At 48.6% G+C, this 18378-nt stretch overlaps 2 protein-coding genes and 1 long non-coding RNA gene across 5 annotated transcripts; 1 reads left to right on the forward strand and 2 right to left on the reverse strand.

Moving 5' to 3' along the window:
- Nucleotides 1–2274: 2274 nt before the first annotated feature.
- LOC129132202 (uncharacterized) lies at nucleotides 2275–7208 on the reverse strand. Of its 2 annotated transcripts, XR_013185663.1 has the most exons (4): nucleotides 7100–7208; nucleotides 6719–6977; nucleotides 3521–3699; nucleotides 2275–3427 (listed from the first exon to the last, which is right to left on the reverse strand). It is a non-coding gene; the product is annotated as an uncharacterized LOC129132202 (long non-coding RNA). The 2 variants fall into 2 exon arrangements; XR_013185662.1 differs by having other exon boundaries at nucleotides 6719–7208.
- Nucleotides 7209–7434: 226 nt separating this feature from the next.
- On the reverse strand, nucleotides 7435–13196 carry HJV (hemojuvelin BMP co-receptor). Its single transcript, XM_077192163.1, has 4 exons — nucleotides 13068–13196; nucleotides 12093–12254; nucleotides 9922–10427; nucleotides 7435–9348 (listed from the first exon to the last, which is right to left on the reverse strand). The coding sequence occupies exons 2-4, from the start codon at nucleotides 12190–12192 to the stop codon at nucleotides 8722–8724; spliced, it is 1233 nt and encodes a 410-aa protein (XP_077048278.1). The 5' UTR covers nucleotides 12193–12254; nucleotides 13068–13196; the 3' UTR covers nucleotides 7435–8721.
- A 3407-nt stretch (nucleotides 13197–16603) lies between these two features.
- On the forward strand, nucleotides 16604–18211 carry BOLA1 (bolA family member 1). Of its 2 annotated transcripts, none has more exons than XM_054651237.2 (2): nucleotides 16604–16724; nucleotides 17272–18211. In XM_054651237.2, the coding sequence occupies exon 2, from the start codon at nucleotides 17282–17284 to the stop codon at nucleotides 17690–17692; it is 411 nt and encodes a 136-aa protein (XP_054507212.2). In that variant the 5' UTR covers nucleotides 16604–16724; nucleotides 17272–17281; the 3' UTR covers nucleotides 17693–18211. The 2 variants fall into 2 exon arrangements, with proteins under 2 accessions (XP_054507212.2, XP_054507213.2); XM_054651238.2 differs by having other exon boundaries at nucleotides 16604–16688.
- Nucleotides 18212–18378: the final 167 nt, after the last annotated feature.

The following is an 18378-nucleotide window of genomic DNA, read 5'->3' on the forward strand; positions in this document are numbered from 1 at the left end:
ATTACTCCACGAAAAGAATTTGCTCTTTTTCCCTTTTTTACCCCCAGTTTTTGGTGCTTTCCCACCTCAGGAAAATGCAGAGAAAAGAGGAGAACAATGTCCATGGAGCCCTGGCCCTGTTTTCCAGGGATTTGAGCACTAAAACAGAATTTCTCCTCCTTCTCAACCCCTCCAAAGGAGACTTTGGTTTCTGAGAAACCATCACAATTCCCTCCCATCAGCATTGCTCACTCTAGGACAGGAATTTTGCTCCTTTTCCCTTTTTTCCCCCCAGTTTTTGGTGCTTTCCCACCTCAGGAAAATGCAGAGGAAGGAGGGGAACAATGTCCACGGAGCCCTGGCCCTGTTTTCCAGCAGGGATTTGAGCACTAAAACAGAATTTCTCCTCCTCCCCAACCCCTCTAAAGGAGACTCATTTCCGAGAAACCATCAGATTTCTCTCCCTACATCAGCATTGCTCACTCCAGGACACAAATTTGCTCTTTTCCTCTTATTTTTCCCCAGTTTTTGGTGCTTTCCCACCTCAGGAAAATCCAGAGGAAGGAGGGGAACAATGTCCACGGAGCCCTGGCTCTTTCTTCCAGCTGGGATTTGAGCACTAAATCAGAATTAATTTCACATTCAGCATTACTCCACGACAATAATTTCCTCTTTTCCTCTTTTTTTTTTCATTTTTTTCCCCCAATTTTGGCCCTTTCCCAGCTCAGGCAAAGCAGAGGAAGGAGAACAATGTCCATGGGGTGAGCCAGCAGTGGAAATAGGAGTGGCTGCCATTTCCAGGGAGGCGTTTTTCTGTTGGGTTTGGTGGTTTTTTTGTTGTTGTTGTTCCTGTTGGGAGTTTGTCCTTCAGGGGTTGTTTGTCCCGGTGTTCCTGGCGCTTTTCCTGCCCTTCTTTCCCCCCTGTCCCGGAGTTAATTCACACCTGATCGTATAAACCGATAAAGCTCCGGATAAACCCTGGGGCATAAACTGCCCTCCTGCCAAGCCGCAGGACGGAATTCCACCTTGAGAGGGAATTATTCCTTTTCTTGGTGCTGAATGGAGGAACTTGGCCTTTTTTTTCTCTACTCCCTGTTAATGGAGAATTAGGGATTTATTATAATATTATTATAATATTTATTATAAAAATTTATTATTTATTATAATATAATTATAATGTACATTGATAGAAATATATAAATATAAGTAATATATTTATATCATATGTGTATGTGCTGATTTCTCTATGTTCATACTTTATATATATATATTCATATTTATTTTTATTAAATTATATTTTATTAAATTGTGTATATTTACATAATACAAATGTATAATGTTTATGTTATCTATTCATGTTTATATTATGTTTGTACTGCTTTATATTGTAAATATAAAGCAGTACAAATATAATATAAACAGTAATATACAGTAAATATACTGTATATATTTACTATATTTAATATATTAGTATGTTAATATATTAGTTATATACAATATATTATATTATATTATATTATATTATATTATATTATATTATATATTGTGTATTATATATTGTGTATTGTGTATTATATATTATATATTTTATATTATGTATTATGTATTATATATTATGTATTATGTATTATATAATATATTTATTTAATTATATATTGTATTATATATTAATTATATATTTTGTATCTATCATATTCTATTTATATATTATATTCTCTTGTATATTTCCATAACATATATTTGTACATTTATATTTTTATATTCACGTGATATATTTCTATATTATATTTCTATTCATTCATATTCATAATGTAAATATAAAGGCCTAGATATTATAAATTATAAAATTATAATTATAATTTTAATTATAATTATAATTATAATTACAATAATAATTTGGTGAAAGGTGGGGAGCTTTTTCCAGCCCTCCCTGCCAGGGGATATTCTGCCCCTTAGATCTCTGACCCCTGTCAGAGCCCTGTTTATGCTCTCCCTCTCCGGTTCCCATCCCCTCAGACACATTCCAGCAAAGCCAAAGGGCCCTGGAGCTCCACGCCAAGGAACTTGTCAGGGATTTGATCCCAGGCACGTTCCACATCCCAAAAATGCTCCCTGAATTCCCCCGGGCCTGTCCGTCAGCGCTGCCCTTTCCCCCCCTGCCCTCCATCCCAGCAATTCCCTCGAGGCTCAGGATTGCTCCAGGAATTCTGCATGGGTTTGGAGCAGGGCTGGGATTTTCACTCGGAAAAAGGGAATTTTTCCCCAATATCAAACCCAAGAAAATCAGGACGGGAATCACCAGGGCAGGAGCAACCTCCTGCCAGCACTAAAATTTTATTTATCACTTCAACACCCCTCCCATGGGCTCAGAGGTTCCCCAAGTGGATGGATGGGCAGAGTGAGCGTTTCCATCATTTTTCCTGGAGTTCCCAAATAGGGAAAAGAGAATTCCAGGAAATCTGAATGAATCTGGAGTGGGGTGTCAGGATTTTCACTTGGAAAAAGGCAATTTCCCCAATATCAAATCTCCTTCAAAACCAAGAAAATCAGGACAGGAATCACCAGGGCAGGGTCAACCTCCTGCCAGCACTAAAATTTTATTTAAGGCATTCATCCCCCTCCAAGATGTTGCTTGCAAAAAGCCAATTTTCCCAATATCAAATCTCCTTCAAAACCAAGAAAATCAGGACAGGAATCACCAGGGCAGGGTCAACCTCCTGCCAGCACTAAATTTAAGGCACTAAAATGTTATTTAAGGCGTTCATCCCATTCCCATGGGCTCAGAGGTTCTCCAGGTGGATGGGTGGGCAGAGTGAGAGTTTCCATCATTTTTCCTGGAGCTCCTAAACAGGGAAAAGAGAATTCCAGGAAATCTGAATGAATCTGGAGTGGGGTGTCAGGATTTTCACTTGGAAAAAGGCAATTTTTCCCCAATATCAAATCTCTTTCAAAACCAAGAAAATCACCAGCACCTCTGGGCAGGGACAACCTCCTGCCAGCACTAAAATTTTATTTACCACTTCAACACCCCTCCCATGGGCTCAGAGGTTCCCCAGGTGGATGGATGGGCAGAGTGAGAGTTTCCATCATTTTCCCTGGAGCTCCCAAACAGGGAAAAGAGAATTCCAGGCCACTGTGACTCACTCAGCCTGGGAATAACCCACTTCCAAAGCCACAGGGGCAGAAAATGAACCCTGAGGGTGACTCACGCAGGGGAAGGAACTGGGCACGGCCCAGCCTTGTTTTTGCCAGCACAGCCCTCCAGTGCTGATAAGATCCGTGAGGTTTTTTTTGGTTTTTATTTTTCTGCTGATAAGATCCGTGGGGTTTTTTTTTGGTTTTTATTTTTCTGCTGATAAGATCCGTGCTTTTTTCTGCTCCAGGTTATCAGGGTGGGTTGCCAGGAGAAGCCACAGCTGCTCCTGGGGCAGCCCGGCCTTTGTCCTTGCTGTAAAAAAGAAAAGCAGAATTTAGTCAGGGATTGCTGGGGAGAAGGAGGATCCTTGCAGCTTCTCTGGGATGTTTATTCCATTTTTCTCACCTTATATGGTCCCTTCCAGCGTATTCCAGGCTGGGAGGGGAGGGAGAGAGGGGCAGGGAGGGATCCGAAGCGGTTGGAGCATGGGGACAGAGCGTGCAGCCGGGAGCTGGGGTGGAAAAAGCATTTCCTGTGCTTCCTCTGCTTGTTTGTGCACTGGGAACACTGGGAATTGAGCCCAGCTGGGAAAAAAAAAAGGGACTCTGGAACTGGGTTGGCTCCTGGAAAGCAGCTGCTTGTCCCACAGTAATAAATATATTTTTTATAACATATTATATTTTTATATATTCTATATTACGTATTTTATATATTTTATATATATTTATATTTATATTCTCTTTATATTATATTTATTTTTTTTACTATTTTATTTTTAGTTATTTTACTATTTTATGCTATATATATAATATATTATGTATATTCCAAATTATAAATATATAAATATAAATATATATAAAAATATATAAAATATATTATATTTATGTATATATATAAATATATATATAATATATATAAATAAATAAATAAATAAATATATATATATATATATACACACACACAGTGGGAAATAAATTTATAGCCGAAGAGGAAACCCAAAGCCTAGCAGAAAACTCACCTGTAGACACCTGAAAACGGGAAATACTGACTTAGAAATACCATAAAGTAAAGTGAACGTTGTTAAGGAAAGAAAGTTGAACTAAAAAAATGTTTAAAAAATAAAACTAGATACTAAAAAAATAGAACTATAAAAAATTATAATACTTGAGAAAAATAGAACTATAAAAATACATTATAATAAACCCCACAAGGAGTAATTTTAAATTATTAGCCTTAAAGCATTTACAACATAGTGTAATGACAACTAATAAACCAAAACCCATTTATAATATATTATAATTAAAAATTAGTTAACTTCTAATTGTAATAGCATATATTATAACATCTATTTTGATAACGTTTATTTCTATTATTTTATAAGATTTATTTCTATTCTATTTATTATTTTTAACGTCTCTATTTCTATAACATTTCTTTTTAACGTCTAATTATGACATCTCTATTGTCTCACCCTTCTCATACCACTAAAAAGAAAATCCAATTTTTTTAAAACACCCCTCAATTGCCCAAACTCTAAGTAAAAAAAAAAAAAAAAAAAAAAAAAAAAAAAAAAAAAAAAAATTAAAAAAAAATTTTTAAATCCCTTTTTTTTGCTGTTTTGTCCCCAGCCAAAGTTTTTGACCCCCGTATTTGAGATTCTGCAGGGACAGAGATCTGGGATCCCCTTTTCCCCCTTCCCTCAGGGCTTGCACAGGAGCGTTTTTTCCTGTGAAATTCCATTTTTTCCAGCTCCCACTGGAGACTGGGATGTGGAAATCCTCCATCCAGGTGGGCTTTCCTCCCCTGTTCTCTGCCCCGAGGGTGTTTTTGGAGCAGGGAGAGGGGGAGAAGGTTCCAGAAGAGCTCAGCCGTCCACAAACAAGGAGGGATTCAGATCCTGGGAATGCAATTCCCGTGTTTGCCATCTGCTCCGGCAGGAACGGGCAGCGACAGCAGAGAGGGGCAGAGCCCCTGGAGCCCCTCAGACAGCAAAGAAATGAGGAATTTTTCCTCCTTTTCAACTGCTCCGAGCTGGGAGTGTCGAGCTCGGGGAGGAAAAGCGTTGACTTGGAGCCATCTGGTGTCTGGAAGTGTCCCTGCCATGAGCAAAATGATCTTGGAGGTCTTTTCCAGCCAGAAGCAATGTGGAAGGAAGGAATTCTGGAATTCTGTGATTCCTTGTGGATTGGGGTGAGGATGGAAATCCTGTAACTCCGGAGCTCTGACTGTGCCGCAGTGCTGGGATCTGTGGACATCTGGAGGCTTTCCAGGAATGGCAGAGGATTCTCCATCCATCATCCATCCCTCCATCCATCCATCCGTCCGTCCATCCATCCATCCGTCCGTCCATCATCCATCCATCCATCCATCATCCATCATCCATCCATCCATCCATCTGTCCGTCCATCCATCCATCCATCATCCATCATCCATCCATCCATCCATCCATCATCCATCCATCCATCCCTCCATCCATCCATCCATCCATCCATCCATCCATCCATCCATCATCCATCCGTCCATCCATCCATCCATCCGTCCATCCATCCATCCATCCATCCATCCATCCATCCATCCATCATCCATCCATCATCCATCCATCCATCATCCATCATCCATCCATCCATCCATCCATCATCCATCCATCCATCCATCATCCATCCATCCATCCATCCATCCATCATCCATCCGTCCATCCATCCGTCCATCCATCCATCCATCCATCCATCCATCCATCCATCCATCATCCATCCATCCATCCATCCATCCATCCATCCATCCATCCATCCATCATCCATCCATCCATCCATCCATCATCCATCCATCCATCATCCATCCATCCATCATCCCTCCATCCATCCATCATCCATCCATCCATCATCCCTCCATCCATCCATCCATCCATCCATCCATCCATCCATCCATCCATCCATCATCCACCATCTCCCTCTGTCCCAGGCCACCATCACAGGGCCCCCACCTCCCTCTGTCACAAGGCCAGCATCTCCTCTGTCCCAGGGCCACCACCTCCTCTTGACACCCTACAGAGCTTCAAACCCGAGCCGTGACCATGCATGGGGTTCATCTAAATGGGGAAAAAGTGCCAAACATGGGGTGGTCCTGGCCCATTCCCAAATTATTCCACCCTGCTCCTGCTCAGAGCCATCCCTGGGGCAGGGACAGGCCTCTTCCCCCACCCCAAACCCAGGAGCCGAACGTCGGCGCCAAGCCGAGTTGTTGATGTCAACAAAGTTGTTTCCATTGACGTCAAAGGACTTTGGATCGACCCTTCCCCTCCCTGGCTGATGTCACCTGCTAAAAACCATCTCAGCCTCTCCATCCAGCTCCAACAGGGCCCACTTGGGGGAATTCACCACCCAGCTGGAGCTGAGGGGGTTCAGGATGGTCTCCCATGAGGAAGAGGCCTCAGGAGGAGGTTTGGGTTGGGTATTTTGGGAATTGTGTTCGTGGGAAGAGAGGTCAGACCTTGGAACCATCCTGGATGTGTTCAAAAACAAGTGGTGCCTGTGGTCATGGGTCAGGAGTGGCCTTGGCAGTGCTGCGGGAGAGTTAATGATTAATGATCTCAGAAGTTTCTCCTACCTTAATGAGTCCATAATTCATCAGCAACAGCTCCTCCACGTTGTAATCCCGTTGTCAGAATTGTCCTTGTTGGGCCACTCCTGGTGTAAATCTGGGTCGGGTGGAGCTGCCGAGCCTCAAAGCTGGAACCAGAGCTCTCCAAATCAGAATTCCTGGACATTTTCAGTTTGGGAGCTGCTCTCTGAATTTCAGAGGTGGCTCCTGAGAAAGGGCTGGCAAGGAAAGCTCCAGGCCCAGTCCTGGTGGCGCAGGTTCCTGCCTGTTCAGGAGGAGGGAAGGTCTGGTTCCACTGGGAACCCTCCTTTCCCCAGGGAATTCTTGTAGAGTGGCTCTACAGGCCAACAACTAAAGGACAATTGGGTTCTGCAGCATCAAACCCACCCCATTTCCACCAGGAGCTCCAGCACCGCCAACGCTGCTCCTGAGGATTTCATCCCTACAAGGGGGTTTCATCCCCATGGAAAACCTTCTCCCCATGGAGGATTTTCTCCCCCTCCAGAGGGTTTTATCCCTCCCCAGATGATTTTCTTCCCAAAGGGACACGTGGAGCACATCAGGAAGCAGCTTGCTTTCCTCTCCATCCACCCAAAGCTCCGGAGTCAGAGGAACAGGGGAGGAAGGAGATATTCTTATCCTCATCTGCCACTGCTGCCCAAAGACACGAAGAGACAGATGACAGGAAATGGGGGGGCTCAAAAATAGACCCTTTAATGTCAAACCCACCAGGGATTACCAGGAGCAGAATAAAAAACATGGAGCAGGCCTCCTGCTCCTCACTGTGTGCTCTGAGCACCCATCTGAGGGGGAACTCGCAGCGATGTCCATGAAATTATTTCCTGTGCGTTCTTTGTGCTCTTGGCACAAAAGAGTAAAGAGAAAACTCCAGAAAACTCCGTGGATGTATTGAAACTTGAGTTGTAGAACCTCCCTTGATGGAGCCTCCGTGCCTGGCGGGGCGGAAATTCCCTTTTCCCCCACGTCCACAGGCCCTTCCTGCAATTCTGTGGGACAGGGATGGCCAAGTTTTTAACACTTTATTAAAAATAAAGGAAAGCCTTCCCTAAGGAAATGATTTCTCCTGTAGAGCTCCATCTGCTTTACTGAAATCCTCTGAAAATGTGTGAAATTTGCCCTCCCAGTCCTGCACCTTCCACGGGCCCCTCTGTGTGCCCAGCTGGCTCCCTGCCACCAGGAATTCCATTTTTCCAAGCAAAAGCTCCAGTTTGGGTTGGATTTGAGCAGCGACAGAGAATCTGGGCCCAAGGGAGAGAGCTCCCAAGGGGTGTTTTGTCCTCCCTAGAACCTGACACCGCTTCCCAAGTCCAGACCCAGCTAAATTGAGTCCACAACAGGTGCCAAGAAAACAAGGAAAAATAGCAACAGTGGCCTGGGATTTATAGGAGATCTCAAGCTCCACAGCTCCCACTGCTGGAGATTCACTTGTTATTTATCCTGTAAGAGGAGCACATGGACAAAACCCGGCTGATTTCTACTCAAAAGTCTCCCTCTTGGTCCCAACGTTCCCCAGAATGATTTGTGGCCTTGCTCTGCTTTGGGAGCAGCTGGATCCCAAATCCTTTTTTTTTTTTTTTTTTTTAACTGCTAAAAATTGGGCTTTGGGCTTTGAGTCTGTCATTTCTGGATCTGTAGGGTTCCTGGGTGGAATTCTGCTGGATTAACACGGGGACAAAGGTGGGAAATAATTTACGGAAAGGCTCTGAGGGACAGAGGGGGTTTCTAACCCTGGGGGTTTATTTTTCTTTGATGCTCTGCAATGCCACATCCTTAGGGGAAAAGGAACATGTCAGAACGGAACAGAAAAGTTTGGAACTGCCTTCAGGAGAGGAGCTGGGAGCAGCTGCACCATCCCTGTGAGACCAGTAGGTGCAAACCAGGGCTTCACCCCTTCCCTCTCTTGGGTCTCTGAGACGCCTCCTTCAAGGTGAGGAACCTTCCAGGTGGAGCCAGCAGCTCTCACAGGTTCCCTATGGAGCAGGCAGGGCTTAAAAGTGCAACAAAACAGCCCAAAATCCACACGGGAGGAGGAAGAGGAGGAGCAGCAACGATGGAGAGCTGAGCTGGCAGCCTCCCCCAGCTTGGAAGATGTGGAGCTTCTCAGCATCGGGCAGGAAGAGCCGAGCGTCCTCCAGCGCCCCGTGCGCTGCCATGGTGAAGTTGGCGTCCCCCGAGGTCACCACATCAAAGACACACGACTGGAAGTAGACATCCTCCACGGGCAGCATCTCCCGGCAGAGCGCCCGCGCCGTCTCCGCGGGGACGCGCCCGCGCCCGCGGGGGCTGCGGGACATGCGCTGGCTGTGGGGACAGCCGCCCACGCAGAGCTGCAGGTCCTGCTCCTCCGTGAAGGCCCTGGCCACCTCCTCGGCGGCGCGGATGGAGAAGGAGAGCTGGCGGCCGGCCTGGCGCACGGCGATGGTGGTGCCGATGTAGCCGGCGCGGATCTCCACGTGCCGGCCGGGGCTGAGCTCGCGGACGGACAAACTGCTCCCGCCGGGACGCGCGCCGCCGTTGACGGAGCCGTCCTGGAAGGCTGCGGGGAGGTTGTCCAGCTCGGCCTGGTAGACCTTCTGGTCGATGCACTCCTTCATGTTTTTGAAGATGATGGTGAGCTGCGGGGAGTGGGGTTGGTTGGAGGGCGGTGAGTGTGGTGGGTGTGGTTCCATCACAGGGGTTGGGGGGATCTCAGGATGGAGGTCCCACCTCACCTATCTGTCCTTAAACCATCCCTGCCACAGCCCTTTGGGGACAGCTACAATATTTCCTTCTTTTTTTTAACACCATTTAAGCAATGGAAAAACTCAGGTGGAACCAAACCCAGCGAGATTCCTCCAGGTACCCTACGGACCATGAGATTCCTTCAGGTACTTCAAGATTCTTCCAGGCACCCCATAGACCATAGAATTCCTTTAGGTACCCCCATAGACCACAAGATTTCTCCAGGCACCCCATGGACCACAAATTCCTCCAGGTACCCCATGGACCACAAATTCCTCCAGGTACCCAATGGACCACACAATCACCTGACAGCAGCAGGAGTATTTGAGGGTCCCCTCAACAACCTTCACCACTGTTGTCCCTCCTTCCTCATGCCCCCCTGGGTCTGAGGGGGTTCCAAGGATTTTGGGAAGCACAGGAGGTGCCCTGACCCTGGATTTGCCACCCATCCTGTGCGCTAACCTTACCTTGCTGGTGACTGTTGCGTTGGACCCCTTGGCCACCGGCGAACTGGTGGCTTGCACAAACAGGTAATCATTGTCCAAGAGCGGCCAGGAGCCCTCCACCCGGCACGTGTGGAAATCATCGTGAAAGGTTCGGATGTGGGGGTCCCCAAAAGCAGCACAGTGCTGGAAACCGGGGGGCCGGCCGTGCTTGTAGAGGAAACTCCTCTCGTAATCGCAGATATCGAGCGACTCGAAGCCGTGCGCGGCATTGGGCGCCGCGGGCCGGGGCCGCGGCGGGGCCGTGGGGCCTTCCTTGGAGCAGTTGTTCTGGATCATGAGGTCCTCGATGCCGTGCACGGCGGAGTGGAAGGCCAGGTCGCCGCGGCAGGTGCGGGCGGTGCGGCGCGTGCACAGCGAGTAGGAGCGCAGCGCGGTGCAGAAGGCGGCGCCGCGCTCGGGGCCGCGCAGGTGCAGCGTGGCCGCCACGTACTCCGAGTTGCAGCGGAGGATCTTGCACTGGGAAGAGACTGAGGAAGAAGGGGTGGGTTGGGGAAGGGGCAGCCTGTCCTCTGCCGTTGCAGATTTTGGGGCAAGACGTGTTCTGTTATCATCTGAATGGCTGCTGGCTTTTGTCAAGTGGGCAGTTTTCCTTATTGTCACGGACATATTTTATGAAAAATCCTTTCGTTAAGATCTTTTACTCTTGAGAAGCTGAGAAGCCTCAGAAACGAAATGTAAACAATGATTATCTGCTGCTGTGAAATGCAACTGGTGCATCTTTGATTGGTCACATGTGGTTGTTTTTAATTAATGGCCAATCACAGTCCGGCTGTCTCAGACTCTCTGGTCAGTCGCAAGATTTTATTATCATTCCATTCTATTCCTTTCAAGCCTTCTGATGAAATCTTTTCTTCTATTCTTTAGTATAGTTTTAATATATCATTTTCTTTTAATATAATATATATATATATATCATAAAATAATAGATCAGCCTTCTGAAACATGGAGTCAAGATTCTCATCTCTTCCCATGTCAGAGTTGCCTGCAAATTCAACAATCTGGAGATTCTGGAACACCAGCACAGCTCTGCCTGGAGGGAGGAGCCAAGCATTCCTACCTGGATATAATCTGGAGATCCTGGAACACCAGCACAGCTCTGCCCGGAGGGAGGAGCCAAGCATTCCTACCTGGATATAATCTGGAGATTCTGGAACACCAGCACAGCTTCTCTGCTGGATTTCCCAGAGGAACAGCAGCTGCCTCTCCCACTGGATCTTCAGAGGAAGAAGCTGCACCTTTCTCCAGGATCCCTGCTCCAGCAGAGCCACCCCTGGCAGTGCAGGAGGGCTGAGCCACAATTCCAATGGTTCTGCTGCCCACACCCTGACCCGCAGGGTGTCAGGTTGGGTTCTGACTCTGTCAGTGTTGTTTTGGTTTACAGCATTGTTTATTTTATCCTTTTATTTCCTTCCCTATTAAAGAACTGTTATTTCCTGCTCCCATATTTTCTGCTTGAGAGCCCCTAATTTAAAATTTATAGCAATTGGGAGGGGTGGGGAGGATTTACATTCTCCATTTCAGGGGAGGCTCCTGCCTTCCTTAGCAGACTCCTGTCTTTCCAAACCAAGACATCTCCCTGTAATATTTGCAGGCAACCCCAACGAGGGGAGAGAAGTGATGCATCTGACTCCATCTTATCAGAAAGCTAATTAATTATTAATTTATTATACTATTATTAAAACTATGATACTATTATCATTATTAATTTTATTATTAATTTATTATACTATTATTAATAAAATTGCACTATTGTAATTATTAATTTTATTATTAATTTATTATACTATTCTTCTATACACTATATGACATTACATCTAAACTGAATCTGTCTGCAAATTAACAGACAACAAGACAGAACTCTCCTTTGTTTTAGTTAGTTTTAACCAGCTAAAATAAAAAAAAAAAATTCCCTGAACCATAGGGGGTTTTCCCTTTTCTTTAAACCTGTTTAAACCTACTCAAAACTGAACACCCAAAAAACCACCAACATCTCACACCTCTAACCCACCAAACTAAACCTAAACCACAACATTCCCCCCACCGTCCAGCTCGAGATTCTCATGGAGATTCCTCCTGGAAGTGCTTTTCTCCTGATTTTTACAGAGAACAACTCTGCCCACATGGATCCTTACCATGCCTGAAGAGGAAGAGGAGCAGGAAAGCTCGGAGGAAGAAGCCAAAGTTTTCCAGCTGCCCTGGGCTCCTACTGTGGGCAGCTCTCCCCATTCCCATCCATGCAGAGCTCGGGGGGTCTCTCACCCACCAGCAGCTCCTGGCTTCATTCAGCAGCTCCCCTGGAAGCAGAGGGGGGATTGGAGAGATGGGACTGAGAGGGGCACTTGTTAAACACCATTTGAGCAGTGGAAAACTCAGGTGAAGCCAAACCCAGCAAGATTCCTCCAGGTACCCCATGGACCACAAGATTCCTCCAGGTACCCCAAGATTCCTCCAGGTACTCCAAAATTCCTCCAGGTACCCCTTGGACCACAAGATTCCTTCAGGTATCCCAAGATTTCTCCAGGTACTCCAAAATTCCTCCAAGTACTCCAAAATTCCTCCAGGTACCCCAAAATTCCTCCAGGTGCCCCATGGACCACAAGATTCCTTCAGGTACCCCAAGATTCCTCCAGGTACCCCAAGATTCCTCCAGGTACTCCAAAATTCCTTCAGGTACCCCTTGGACCACAAGATTCCTTTGGACACCCCATGGACCACGAGATTCTTTCAAATTCCCCAGGTACCCCAAGATTCCTTCAGGTGCCCCACAGACCACGGGAGCAAGTCCAACCCAGCACTTCCAAGGCCACCACTTGTCCCCTGGTGGCACATCCACACCTCCGGGGATGTGATTCCACCTGGGCAGCCCATGCCACACCTTGACCACCCTTTTCCATGAGGAAATTTCATCACCCTGAAATTTTATCACCCTGATATCCAACCTAAACCCCCCCTGCCCCGGCGCTGCTTGAGTTGTTTCCTCACAGGGGTGGGCGTTGAGCATTTCACTCCACCCTCACTTTGGGGACACCACAGGTGGGACCAGAGCCATCCCTTGGTGCCAACCACATCCTTGGAGCCTCCTTCCTGCTCTCCCACTGCCCCCTCACCTGGTTCAGCCTCCTCAGGGAGCTCCTTCCCCGCGTCCTTGTCACAAGCTCTGCCCCAAGTGACAGCCACAGAGACTCGGGAGAATTCCAGCCCCTCTGGGCTCCTCCATGGTCCTGCAGCTGGATCAATTGGGGGTCCCGGGAGCCCTTCCAGGGGGCAGAGAAGGGAGCCCCCCGTGGCTCCTCGTCCCTGGCCACCTTTGCTCTGTCCTTTCCCCCCGCGGGGCAGAGGCGGGGGTTGAAATCGATCCCTCTAAATTTAGCTGGGCCCTGCTCCAGCCCTGGAACAACAGCCAGAGCGTGGAGAAGGTGGGGGCACGGCAGCTCCAGGTTTGGGGAGCCCCCAGCCCGTGGGGAATGTGGGAGCTGCCCTGGGTTTCCCTCCTTGGAAGCTCCTGTGGGCACCACCCGGGGGTGAATCCCTGTGGGAAAAGCTTTTCCCTGTGGGACGTGTCCAGCAGGGAAGGGGATGGTCCCTGCCAGGGAACACTTTTCCCAGCATTTTGTCTCCTGGGGCACAGCCAGGTCCTGAAGGCAAACATGGCACGGGCCAAAGCTGGCCAATGTCCCCAGGGGTCACCCCAGTGTCCCCAGGGCTGGTGGCCGATGTCCCCAGGGGTCAATGACTGCCAGGCCATGCTGGCTGCGCTCCTGAAATGCCACCCACACCTGCAGGAGGCAGCTGCACCAACCCCTGCAAGGAGAAGGAACGGTCAGGAATGTCCAAACTGGGATTTTCCAGGTCCATTCCCACCTGAAATCCCACCTAAACCTGCAGGAAGTGCTGCACCAACCCCTGCAAGGAGAAGGAACGGTCAGGAATGGTCAGGAATGGTCAGGAATGGTCAGGAATGTCCAAACTGGGATTTTCCAGGTCCATTCCCACCTGAAATCCCACCTACACCTGCAGGAAGTGCTGCACCAACCCCTGCAAGGAGAAGGAACGGTCAGGAATGGTCAGGAATGGTCAGGAATGGTCAGGAATGGTCAGGAATGTCCAAACTGGGATTTTCCAGGTCCATTCCAGGGGCCATGGAGGAGATGGGTGGGGAAGTTGGGCCCCTCAGCATTTCCAGCACCCACAAATCCCCTTGGGAACACATTGAGGAAATCCTTCTGGCTCCTAAACCAAGTTCCTGCTGTTTTCCACCTGCAGGGAGCAAATCCTGGTGCCCACCTGAGCCCAGGAGAGCTCTGGGATTGGGGTGGGAAGAGAGGAATTTGGGGAAATCAGTGTTTGCCAGAGGGCTGGAAGAGTGGATCCCTCTTCTTTCCAGGATGCAGAATCAATCCCAAAGCATGCATTCTTCCTTCCATGCCATGCTTGGAAGGAAATAAATCCCATCCCTCCAGAAATAATGGAAATAAATCCCATCCCAAACATAAATCAAGGAAATAAACCCCATCCCTCCAGAAATCAAGGAAATAAATCCCATCCCTCCATAATAAATAAAGGAAATGAATCCCATCCCTCCAGAAATCAAGGAAATAAATCCCATCCCTCCATAATAAATAAAGGAAATGAATCCCATCCCTCTAGAAATAAAGGAAATAAATCCCATCCCTCCATAATACATAAAGGAAATGAATCCCATCTCTCTAGAAATAAAGGAAATAAACCTCATCCCTCCAGAAATAAAGGAAATAAACCTCATCCCAAGCATAAATAAAGGAAATAAATCCCATTCCATAAATAAGGGAAATAAATCCCATTCCTCCAGAAATAAGGGAAATAAATCCCATCCCTCCAGAAATCAAGGAAATAAACACCATTCCTCCAGAAATAAAGGAAATAAACCTCATCCCAAGCATAAATAAAGGAAATAAATCCCATTCCATAAATAAGGGAAATAAATCCCATCCCTCCAGAAATCAAGGAAATAAATACCATTCCTCCAGAAATCAAGGAAATAAATCCCATCCCAAACATAAATAAGGGAAATAAAAATATGAAAAATCCCATGCCAAGCACAAATCCCATCCTTCCATCCCCACACCTCATCCAAGGATCCCAGCGCTCCCCTTACCCCAGAAAATGCCACGAGATGGGCACCAAATCCCCCCAAATCCCGAGGAAAATCCTGGTCCCTGCCTGGGGCGGGAATGAGGAGGGAATCCCGGCTGTTGCCACCCAGGCTGGGGGGCAGAGGGAGGAAAAAACAGCTGAAGATTCTGACAGGGGAGCGGGAGCTGAGTGGGCTCCAGAGAGCGCTTTAAAAATAGCCAGGGGGGATTTTGGATCCCAAAAGGAAAATTCCAGCGGGGAGGGGAAGGCAGGGCCGAGGTTTCCCAAGCACACACGGAGGAGCGGGCGAGGTGGGCATGGAATCCCTCGGGGCTCTCCAGGTGTGGGAGAAGTTTTACAGAGATTTCTGTGAGCCACGGAGGAGTTTGGGATCCACCCCTGGAAGAATTTCCTGCCCAGGTCCTTGACATAGAAACCAAGGAAAAAAAAAAAGGAGAAATAAGAGAAACTTGGAACCGTCTGTTCCAATAAACACTTTGTTCGTCTCTCGTGACCAACGAGTAAAGCGTAAATTTATGAGTTTTGTAAGAATGGATAAAAAGCATAAATAGAATTAAAACAGGTCTGAAGCCTCCTGAAAATGGAGAGCGTTGCTTGGTGTTGTCTCCATCTCAACTATGACAGGGATTTTTTGGGCATTTGGGGATTTGGGGAGAAGTTTTACAGAGGAGTTTGAGATCCACGTTCACCCCTGGAAGAATTTCCTACCAAGGTCCTTGACACAGAAGCCAAGAAAGAAAAAAGGAGAAAAAAGAAGGAGAAATAAGAGAAACCTGAAACTGTCCCAATAAGCACTTTTTTTGTTTCTTGTGAGCAATGAGTGTAAATTTATGAGCTTTGTAAAAATGGATAAAAAGCGTAAATAGATTAAAAACAGGTCTGAAGCCTCCTGAAAATGGAGAGCGTTGCTTGGTGTTGTCTCCATCTCAACTACGACAGGGATTTGGGGATTTTGGAATTTGGGGATTTGGGGAAGAGGTTTTACAGGGATTTCTGTGAGTCAGAGAGAAGTTTGAGAAGAGTATCCACGCCACGAGGTGGCAGCAGGACTGGCAGGAACCACAGAAAAATAAAAAAAAATTAAAAACCCAGAAGAACCCCCCAAAAAAGCACTGAAAGAACCCCCTTCTTTTAGTTTTTAGGGAATCCCATAAGAGCAAACTCGGAAAATGAAGGTGAATCTGGAAAAATAAGGATGGTCTGGGAAAAATCAGGATGAAATAGGAAAATGATAAGGAAAGAAATGAGGAGAAATAAAAAATGAGAGTGAATTTGGAAAATATGAGGGCAGCGCTGGAAAAATAGGGGTGAATATGGAAAAATCAGGATAAAAGTAGGAAAATCAGGGATGAACCTGGAAAAATCAGGATGAAATTAGGAAAAGAATAAAGAAAAAAATGAGGAGAAATTAAACGGCCCCGTGTCCCTCATGCACATCTGGCCACGCCCCCACACCTCAGTCTCCGCCTCGTTATCCATATAAGGATAAAGAGGGCGTGGTTTGTGTGTATGGGCGGGGCATACACCGCCTGCGGTGATTGGGCGGGTGGAGTCACGTGGCGCAGCTGCGGCGGTGTCACGTGACGGCGGGAGCGGTGAGGGCACCGTGAGGGGACCGGGGAGGATCGGAGGTACCGGGAGGGAACCGAAGGCTTTGGGGACTTTGGCAGCACCTGCTGGTCCCCAGGGGTGCCCTGTGGGAGGATCGCGGGGTACCCGCGGGGGACAGGGGGGCTCTGAGGGGCGTTAGGGCCTTCCCGAGAGCTTCGGGCCTGAAAGATCCCCGGGACACCCCCGTGCGCCCCCTCCGCCGTACCCGGAGCAAGGGCTGGTCCGGCAGGGCTACCTCAGACTCGCCGGTGCCAGCACCCCGTTATTGCCCCTTCCACTCGCCCCAGCCCCCGATTATTCCCCATTTCCCCACTTTGTTCCCCATTCCTCCGCCCTCAGACCCCCCCTTGTTCCCCATTCCGACGCCCCCAATAACCCGGCAGAGCCCCCCAAACCCCCCCTCCTGAGACCCTCGATCCTCATCCCTGTCTCCCCCCACCATCGCCCTCTCCTCCAGCCTCTTCTGCCTCTCAGCCTCCCCCAAAATCCTCAAACCCCTCCGGTGCCAGGTGGGGACCGGGGGCGTTTCTCCCCCTGCACCCCCCAATTCTCCCCTCTCTCTTGCAGCCCTTCCCCGATGCGGGGTCCCCTCCTTGCGGCCGCGGGCGCTGCCATGGGCGGCACGGGCGGTCCCCTGGCCCGCACCATCCGTGCCAAGCTGACCGCAGCCCTCCAGCCCACCCACCTGGAGATTCGGGACGACTCCCCCCGCCACGGGGGCCCCCCCGGTGCCGAGACTCATTTCGGGGTGCTGGTGGTGAGCGGGCTCTTCGCGGGGCTGTCGCCGCTGCAGCGGCACCGCCTGGTGCACGAGGCGCTGCGGGCCGAGCTGGCCGGGCCCCTGCACGCCCTGCAGGTCACCGCCCGCACCCCCGAGCAGTGGCAGAGCGACCCCCAGAACCCCCCCGCGCCCCCTTGCCTGGGGGGGTCCAAGAGGGAGAAGAGACGCGGCGAGGAGGAGGAGGAGGAGGCGGTGGGGAAGCAGTGAAGGCTCTGGGAGAGCCCCGGGAGCGGCGTGAGGCTGCTGGGACCCCCCCAGGAACAACAGGAACCCCCCCAGGGACAACGTGAGGCTCATGAGACCCCCCTAAAAACGGTGTGGAGCTCACGGGACCCCCCCCAGGAACATCAGGACCCCTCCAGGAACATCAGGACCCACCCCCAGGAACAACGTGGGGCTGCTGGGAGCCCCTCAGGAACGACGTGGGGCTGCCAAGAACCCCCCCAAAAACTGTGTGGAGCTCACAGGACCCCCCAGGAACAACAGGGGGCTCCTGGGACCCCCCCAGGAACACCAGGACCCCTCCAGGAACAACGTGGGGTTCCTGGGACCCCCACCCTGGTTTCAGCGTTGGGAGGGGGCAGAAATAATTGGGGTGCCCCCCCCCCTGCCATGTGATGCCCTGCCCCAACCCAGCACCCACCCTGTGGGGGATTTTTGGGGTGTCCCTCCCATTAAAACTGAATTCATTCATTCATTAATTTAAATAAAACTGTTCTGTGGGCAGCTGGAGAATCTTTTTTTTTTTGGGGGGGGGTGGTTGGTGGTAACTATTTTCTGCCTTTTTTTTTTTTTTTCTTTTTTTTTGGGATGTTGTTTGTTTTTGGTTTTTTTTTTTCCATTTTAATTAATTTACAAACACCTGAAACTACAGCACGGCACGACAGAGCTAC

This window comes from Agelaius phoeniceus, chromosome 31 (assembly GCF_051311805.1).
Source record: "Agelaius phoeniceus isolate bAgePho1 chromosome 31, bAgePho1.hap1, whole genome shotgun sequence".
In the NCBI taxonomy this organism is placed as follows: domain Eukaryota; kingdom Metazoa; phylum Chordata; class Aves; order Passeriformes; family Icteridae; genus Agelaius; species Agelaius phoeniceus.